The 9,258-nt window shown below is 27.4% G+C and overlaps 1 protein-coding gene across 1 annotated transcript in view; it reads left to right on the forward strand.

The window, feature by feature from the left end:
• The window catches only part of LOC106683628 (putative uncharacterized protein DDB_G0282129), a gene marked incomplete at its 3' end in the record, with an annotated part of 10,001 nt that extends 1,127 nt beyond the window's left edge, over window positions 1-8,874 (forward strand). The window contains exons 2-3 of the mRNA XM_014425214.3: window positions 166-271; window positions 8,442-8,874. Of these exons, the coding sequence (XP_014280700.1) occupies window positions 166-271; window positions 8,442-8,874 (539 nt within the window). The remainder of the gene's footprint in view (window positions 1-165; window positions 272-8,441) is intronic.
• Window positions 8,875-9,258: the final 384 nt, after the last annotated feature.

Genomic DNA, 9,258 nt, shown 5'->3' on the forward strand with positions numbered 1-9,258 from the left:
TATATATAAATTTTAAAATAGTGTCACTTCACAAACACACTCATGCATAAATACTTACAGATACTAAGAAATTTTATCTGAGCTGGAATGAAATTGATTCTTGAAGAAAATAAGAATAGTCATGTATTTTTTTGTTATTGATTTTTATTTCTTTATTTTATCCAGGACCAGAAGAACCCAATTTAGATCTTAGTCATCTTAGTGCCGAAGAAAGAGCACTCATACAGAATGTCATGGCCAAAGCTAAAGATTTAGATAAAACTCAGAAACCGTGAGTAACAAAATTTTACTCCTACTTTACACCTTAAAATTAACAGTCTTCTCTGGTATTTACTTGATGCTTTTCGGAGAATGTAAGTTGGTTTGACAAAATATTAGGATTATCATTTTTCTGATGAGGATCTAGTTTGTGTGAGTTGACATTATCCAATGCACACATACAAGCACAAACATAAACACAGCCTGAAGTACTTGTGGGTTCATTTTGTTCTCTCTTTTATAAGACTGACTTGAAATAAATCCTGGTAAATCCAAATATAAATTAAATCTATATCATTCAAATATCTTACTCTTGTACTATCAAAGATCAATAAAATATTTTATTGTTATACTAGAAAAAAAAAATTCAATTCAAATATTCATTTTGTCTATCTTTGTTTTATTTTTTTAACAATGGTTAGTTATCTTAATTTTCTGTTATCAAATCATTTTGAATAATGCAGTTTATAAGTTTGTTTGATCATCTGATCAACACCTTTTATAATTTTTTTAAATATATTATTACCTTGATGTCAAAAAACTAAAAACACAATGAATGGAATATGGTCGGGGTGCGGTAAAAAAAACAACTCAAATAGTAGAATTATACTATTTTATTGAGCCAACGTTTCGCCCAACGTTGCAGGGCTTCGTCAGGGCTAAAAAAGATACAAACACTATAGTTACAAAAAGGAAAAAAAAGAAAAAACATAAGTGTAAAATAACAGGGGTATAAAATGTAAAAACGTAAGATATAATAAGAAAAATTAAAGGTTATAAATAGTAAATAAAAAGGGTAATAGTAAGAGATAGATAATTACTGTATATGTATAGATAATTATATGTATATAATATACTATATGTATAGATAATTACTGTTACTATTACCCTTTTTATTTACTATTTATAACCTTTAATTTTTCTTATTATATCTTACGTTTTTACATTTTATACCCCTGTTATTTTACACTTATGTTTTTTCTTTTTTTTTCCTTTTTGTAACTATAGTGTTTGTATCTTTTTTAGCCCTGACGAAGCCCTGCAACGTGGGGCGAAACGTTGGCTCAATAAAATAGTATAATTCTACTATTTGAGTTGTTTTTTTTTTACCGCACCCGGACCATATTCCATTCATCTATACACACGGTCAATCAATAATCTTCCAGTATGTCACAAAAACACAATGGTTCTTGATCAAAATATTTTCTCTTCTAGAATGATTTGGGGATATTGTGTCCACCTTTTCAGTTTTTGTAACTTAATATTTTGTTGCTGTTTTTACTATTTTTTTATTGTCTTTTAAAAAATAGTAACTTATAGAAGCTGAAGAGAGGAACACAGTATCCCCGAAACATCCTAGAAGTGAAAGTATATGGATTAAGAACCGTTGTGTTTTTAGTTTTTGACCTTAAGGCAATAGTGGATTATAAAAGTTTAATGCAGTTTATACTTAATGTGAATTTTTAAACACTACTGCTATTGAATAATTAGTAAATTTCAACTGAATTCTAAAAACTTTGTAGGCATCTTTGATCTATTAATAAGAATCTATAGTTATAGAAATTGACAACATAATAAAAAATAATTGTATTATATATAGATAACTGACTGTATGTGAATCAGAAGGAGATGTTTCAGATTTCAGTCAAGAAAAACAATCAAGAAATAGTTTCAGCTATTTATTAATAGCCAATAAATAATAGACACACACTGTAGGATCTTGATCTGTTGTGACTAGTGAAGGTGTAAGGATGAATCATGTTTTGAATTGTGAATCATTCATCCAATACACCTTTACCAATTATAAAAGGCCTGACCAATTACAAAAAGGACTTGCAGAATGAGTCGAAACATTGGCCCTTAATAAATAATTGAAACTATTTTCAAATTTTTTTCTCAACCACTACCCGGACCATCTTCTTCTAAAAATTCTAAAAGTATGTTCTTTATAGATTGTAGATTTTTCAATTATATGTTGTAGGTTACAAGTCGTTAAAACAATATTTGTGCAGTTAAGTGGATAACTGAAAATATTGTTTCATTTTGACTGGCGATGTCAGTTATATTATTTTTTAGTTATTACATAATTTTTAATTTAATTATTGTATAGTGGAAGATATCTGTACTAGTCTGAAAAAAATTGACACCGAAACTGTCATAGATTTAGACAATCTGTTGGTTTAAAATTTATACCCTCCAAAACAAGTAATCGTTTACCAATAGTCTTCAATCAAATTCAGTGAATCGGCTGCTTTATTTGGTTTATTTTCCAATCACCATTGGTTTTTAATGAAACCTGAATATATAGCTGATACTACTCTTAAATTGTATTTCTTAATTGTGAATTGTAATTGCAATTGGAAGATGTTTATAGCTATGAAAGTGCTAACAGATATTCATGAGATTATACGATAATATTTATATTATGGAGTTTTTTTCCATATGTGTGATTTTCAAATAATAGTCAATTTTTAGGTCCTTGTTTTCAATAAAAAAGCTTGTCTTCAAAAATTTTTAAAAATATCAGAATTTTATAATTTTATCTCTTAGCTAAACCAAAATCAATCAAAAATTGAACAGACAATCTTTCTGTAAAATTTTAATTTGAAATTTTTCACTCATTACTAAGGCCAAAAAGAAGCCATAATCAACCACGAGAATGGTAAAGTGAATTTTAGAAAATTATTAAATGTTGAATTTCTGTCAAATTATCAATTCTAAGATTTCATTTTATAATAATACAGTTAACTTATCATAATACTATATAGATTTTTTTTTTTTTTTTTTAAAAGGACATTAACAATATTATGACTGTGGTAATTCAAAACATAATAACCTATTATTATATCAAAGTTGTATAGGTGAAGATGGTGACTATTATCATGTTTAGAACTTCAGCGCAACCACACATTATAAAGCTCCAGAAGTCATTAAAATTTGTCTGTTTTAATTTTAATTTTTTTGTCCACATCAGTATCCTTTTTCTAGGACATATTTTGAAATATACGAGACCCTGTTCTAACACTATAAAGTAATTTTTGTATTCTTCTAATTTAGACATGAATACAATAAAAACTTTTTCCCCCGAGAGATGTATGAAAATAAAGTTAAAATGTATTTGCATGTAAAAATGTTGTAAAAGTGTTTGGACAGCCATGTAAAAAAAAATACCAATATCAGGAAGAAATATTTCTTGAGATATTGAAGGCCAAATTATAACCAACATGAATGTATAGTGATCCTTGGAATGCATTTTGTTTAAATGGGATTTGAAAATTGCACTTTTTTTGAGAATCGTCCATATAACTCAAATATTGGTCAAAAGATACTTAATTTAAATTTTTTTCTGCATATTTTATAGGGTTTTATTTCATAATATATAGCATATTCTGGGTTTATTGTTGCATAAAAATCCACATCTGGGTTATTAAATAGGTATTTCAATACAACTTTTGTTGTAGAAATAAATAAGTACATGAAAAAAAAAAAAAAAATAGTAAACTCCCTAAAAAAAGGCCAATTCATTAAGCATACCCACTCGTAAAAGCAATGTGATTTGAGGAAACGGATTCCATGATTGAGTAAGTGAACTCAATAAATGTATGAACGTGTTCAAAAAAACCTTATCTGTGAAGGGAGTGATCGTTTTGGATTCGAATCATCCTCTAGTGTCTAATAGATTCAAGATTTTCATTCTAATAAAATCCAGCTGACAACCTAGTCTCCCACATGGTTAATACTGTTTCAGTAAGGAGGCAGAGCTGAAATAATTTCTTTAAACGCTTGAAGACTCCTCTTTAAAATTACCTCCCAAACATGCATCTGACAAAACATTTTGTACTATCCACTTTGAATTTAAAGGAAAAAATAAACCCAAGCAAGAAAATAAACCCTTAAATACAAATTTTCATAAAAAAAAAATTATGAGGCCCACTTCGCAACATCAATCGGTCCAAATTGTTTCAACTGTGCCCCATATCAGCCAAAAATATTTTTTCTGAATTGGTGAGATAAAATGTTTTCATTGCAAATTCCAATTTATAAGTTTTTCAGGACACTAAAAATGGATCTGACTTATTTTTTTGGGTTACTTTACAGGTAGTAGCTACCTTTGGTACTTGTGTAGATGATGGACGTATCCAAACGCTATGGTGGTCATTAAACAAAAAACACTGCATTGTAACAATGTTATCAGTTGTACCCTTACTTGATTGGTTGGTTAATTGTACTCCCATTTTAGTGTTGTTTTTTTTTATTGGTCTCTGAAGTTGTTTTTAATTCTCACACTTCTGAGTTTTTAATGATAAAAATGAGGGAATTGCCTTCAACAGAAAAAAACACAATCAAATTATTTAGACTTTTTGTTGGCTTCATATCACATGTGCAAATTTATGATCATATGTAATAGAATATATTGGTAAAACTTGAAAGAATAAAAAATAATTTATTTAAAACATGGCAGAGTGAGTTTTTTCATATTAGTATTACACCCAATTTCTTATGAGTCAAAAATGGAAAGATATAAAGTAACTAAAAAAATAAATTGTAACCTTTTGAAACAGCCACCATTTTTTATTTTCCCCAGCCATGAATGGCAGAGTTATTTTGACTCTCAACTGTATATTGGTTTTATTAAAGAAATCAAAAGTTGGGAAGAAATAAGTTAATTTTTTTCACAAGCTCTTGGACTGGCTGTTGTTCAAAGGAACGAGCATAGGAGGACTAACTAAAAGTGATAGGTAGAGCATTCTAAAAAGTGTAAGTACGAATGATAAAGAATTTCCTGAGGGAGAAGGCTCTGTAATAGGTTCTATATAATTCAACAGGTTGAGTTATTGTTAATACAATTAACTAATATTAATTAATTGTAACTAATTAATATGGATGAACAGCAGAATGTAGACTGTAGAATAAAAAGGATTAATCACAATTATAGGTAAATTAGAGTGAATATTTCTTAAAAAATTAAAAGCAGAGATAGTATTAAATTTATTTATCGATTATTTTTTCAATGTAATTGTAAATGTAGTTTGAGTTAAACTGTTATAGCTTAAAGAAGATTAATTTAAATAATTGAGCTCCAAAATTATCTCAAATAACAATCAATTTGCTTTCAAGCCAAGCATATACTAGGCACATTTTATGAAGATCTCTTCTTTCTTATGTGGAACTGGAATCCCAAAAAACTTAAAATTGAGAGTGTACATTGCCGTAATAAAACTAGGATTCAACATATTATTTTAACTATTTCATTAAAAGTAGCTTAGAAAGAAGAATTGATGTTCGAACAAAATATACTCTGTAATTACTAGGACATACTGGTGTATAAGTGTGAAGAAGTTGTCTGGTATATTTTTCTTTTTGCCAACCTATAGACTAATAAAATTGCAAGTTACCCAAGAAGTAATTGTAAATTAATTTCTTTCCATGGGTCCTAATGTAAAACTGTTTTCAAAATACAATGGGAAAACATTTACAACTCCCTTGTGGTGAATAGGCCTAATAAGCCAGAATTTCAAAATGACCACTACATGTTCTTAGGTTTATAACCAGTAACTCATAATGTATTAAAAATACCTTAAATATATAACTCAGTGAAATATGAAAAATTAAATTAAGCAAATTTTGGTATATGACACAGTGGGAAAGTATATATAAACTTGAATTTTGAATAGAAACGTAATATTTCCAGAATTGTCCGTTGATGAATTGTTGATATTGTCCAGTGCCAATATAGTGAAATGCATTTTTGTTTATATCTAGGAACCCATTTGCATTGAATATATTTCACATTTTTCTTTTTTATTTAGTATCTTATATCCAGAAGTTAACAGTTTCCTCTTTTGTTATTTTTTTTCTGTACACTTCCGTTGAAATATTTTTTTTTTATAAACTGTATTTTTTCAACAATAGACCTTCTAACTATTGTTAATTTTTAAAATTGTTTTCCAGAATAATTCTGTATCCATTTTAATTAACATTCGTGTGATAAACTTTAAAAACGCAATAAAGATTAAAAACTATGTCATTGGCCTAATGAACTATTTCTCATTAAAAATAGACAACTTCTTCAATGCAATATTCGAAAATGCAATATCTGGCATATTTAACGAAAATATTAACAAAGTGTCGCACTGATGTTCTGTACAACTACATTTTGAAGCCCTCGAGCCAGGAGTTGTCATCCACTGACCTACACGATAATTGTACAGCTTTGTTTTTGTATATTTTCTATGGAACTGTTTCCTCTGAGTGTCTACTGTTCATTAAGTCTTGAGTAGTTGTTTGTTATTTTATGTATCGTTTTATTAATATACAAACCCATTTTTATATTATTATAGTCGTTCTTAATAAGTTCTCTTAATATTTTTTATTATTATCGCTCATATTAAAGATAAAATTCAAAATAGAAATGCGTATTTTTTAAAGCTATATTGTATACCTTTGGGCTCATTAAGAGAAATAAAATTAAGAAAATATGACCTTGATAATGTGAAAACAAGTCTGTATAATAATAATAAATTAACAAAAAAACAAAACAAAAAAAAAACATCATATATGAAAGACAAACAAGATTGTTGAATTGATTGGTTGGATGTGAAAATTGTGATAGCAAGTGTTTAAGAAACATTTCTAAAAACTAAAAACTAGAATTTAATCACTTAGGAAATTGTAGTAATATAAAAAATAAAAATTCAAATAGATCGGCTCAACATTAAACTATAAATTTGAATTGATTAATCCGATAATTGTAGATAATAAAACATATAATAAGTAGAAGAATTTTAGAAGTCATCCATTCAACCAAAAGTTTAAATCACATAATAAATTATAAAATCGATATTATTTATTAAAAATACATTATTATAAACTATTTGATTTAAATAAAACAATCCAATTAATAAACTATTAGATTTAAGAAAAAAGAATCCAATGAAATATCTTTTTAGTAATATAAAATATAATTAAGAAGAGATTAAAAAGAACAAAAATTAAAATAAATGTATTAAACCATATGTATAGGAGTTAGTAAATAGTATTACATTATAATAATAAATATATTTAAGACCTCTGGTTCACTGGAAGCGAAAACGAGTGATTAATTTGGAAAGAAAAATTGGATTGTAGGGCTTCAACAGTGATCACTCAAAGTCGCCAAAGATTAAAATCAGATTGAATCTTTGGCAACTTCGAACTTTCATTATTTGTTAAAACCTTGCAGCCCAATGTCGCTAGAGTTTGCTCGTTGTCGCCTGTTTTAGCAATGAGGATTAGTTGCCAGTTGTAAAGTGGAATTTAATATGTAGTCGCCTAATGTTGTTCGTTGTCACTTTACAGATTAATTGTTTGTCGCTTTCAGTGGACGTGAGTCCTAAGAACTAATACTCATTTGTGCAAAGAAGGGAAGATAATTGCAGTTAATTGAAGAAAGAATTGTTTTAATATTTTTAAAATGAATATAGAACAACTGTATATGGGCTATTCTCCCAGAAGAGTATCAATCCAACATTTGAAAAATTTAAAAGTCCTCACAAAATTATCAAAAAACATTCAAGAATTACTTTTAGACTATACCTTTTAAATTAATTAGTAATAAAAGGTAATTTAAAAGTTATAGTCTAAAATTTATTCTTGAATGTTCTTTTTGTTGTTTTTTTGTGTTACAAAAAAAACAAAACAACTAACCTCCATACACAGTGTGGGAATGACATTTTTATCTAATCTAATTGTTAATTGTTAAAAATTCAAGAAGAATGTAGACAAATATCTCATAAATATCAATAATACTAAATAAAAAATATTTAGCAGAAACCCTGCTATTGTTAAATGAAAGTATAATATTTATCAATTTATCAATAATTCATTTTTGGAAGACATTTTTCATCAGATCAATAAATAAGTCAAAAACTTCCTATTTCCATATTATGAACAATTTTTTCATGTTATTTTTTTTGTTTTTTCTCCCAATGTCACCAAGCTGTAAATGGACTTTTTGTCAACCAATAGAGAAATGAATTCCAGTGTTTTCCATCCACATGAGAGGAGGAAGTTCATGTATAATATTCAATACATAAAACAGGGTGCCTCCTCTTATTTTTCAAAATATAAAATCATATTTATAAGTGGAGTACAATTTTGATTTTAGAAAAAAAATGTCTAGTCATATGTTTTTCTTGTTTCAGAGCGGTACCTGACAGTAATCAGTTTCGGGGTTTGAAAAATCCTAGAGATGACACTAGACAACATTTTCCTGTTCAATCAGGAAGTTATCCAAATCAACAGAATTTATCATACCATCAAGAAAATTTTCAACAACAAAATTTGCTTCAAAATCAAGATAGTTATCATCAGCCAAGTAGTTCATTCCAAAAAATACCGGAATCATTTCAACATAATGAAGACCTTCAATATAGCAATGAAAATTTCCAGCTACAGCAAGATAGTTTCCAAAATATAACATCAAACATTAATCAGCACTATGACAATTATCAGTTGAAACAGGAAATCCAAAGCCTACAAGAAAATTTTTCTTCAATGCAAAGAAAAGATTATCCACTTCAGAGACAAGATAGTTACAATTCTCAAAAACAATCTAGTCCCTACTTCCACAATACTGTAAGTTTCTAAGTTTATTAAATGGAATATATTTAGTGAAAATTATTATAGTTGCTGTATATGGCTACATTTCGCGATTATTAAATCATTTTATGAGTATGTGCCTTCTAAATTAGATGAGTAATGGTATTGCCTTAGTAACAACAGCAAAACAACTTAACCAACAAAAATTCTACTTTACACTAAACATTTTGGAAATTTTATTTACAAATTCTCTGATAAAAATTCTCAAGCATGACTCAAGTGCTTAATTCCATTCAATAATGAAATATATAATTTCTAAAAAATGTTTTTCATAAAATGGTTCTAATTATTTTTATAACTATTCACTATTATAATTCCATAATTATTTCTCTTAAAATATTGCATTATAAAATTTACTTT

The sequence above is a fragment of the Halyomorpha halys genome, unplaced genomic scaffold, assembly GCF_000696795.3.
Source record: "Halyomorpha halys isolate HHAL.00 unplaced genomic scaffold, Hhal_1.1 Scaffold500.1, whole genome shotgun sequence".
NCBI lineage: Eukaryota > Metazoa > Arthropoda > Insecta > Hemiptera > Pentatomidae > Halyomorpha > Halyomorpha halys.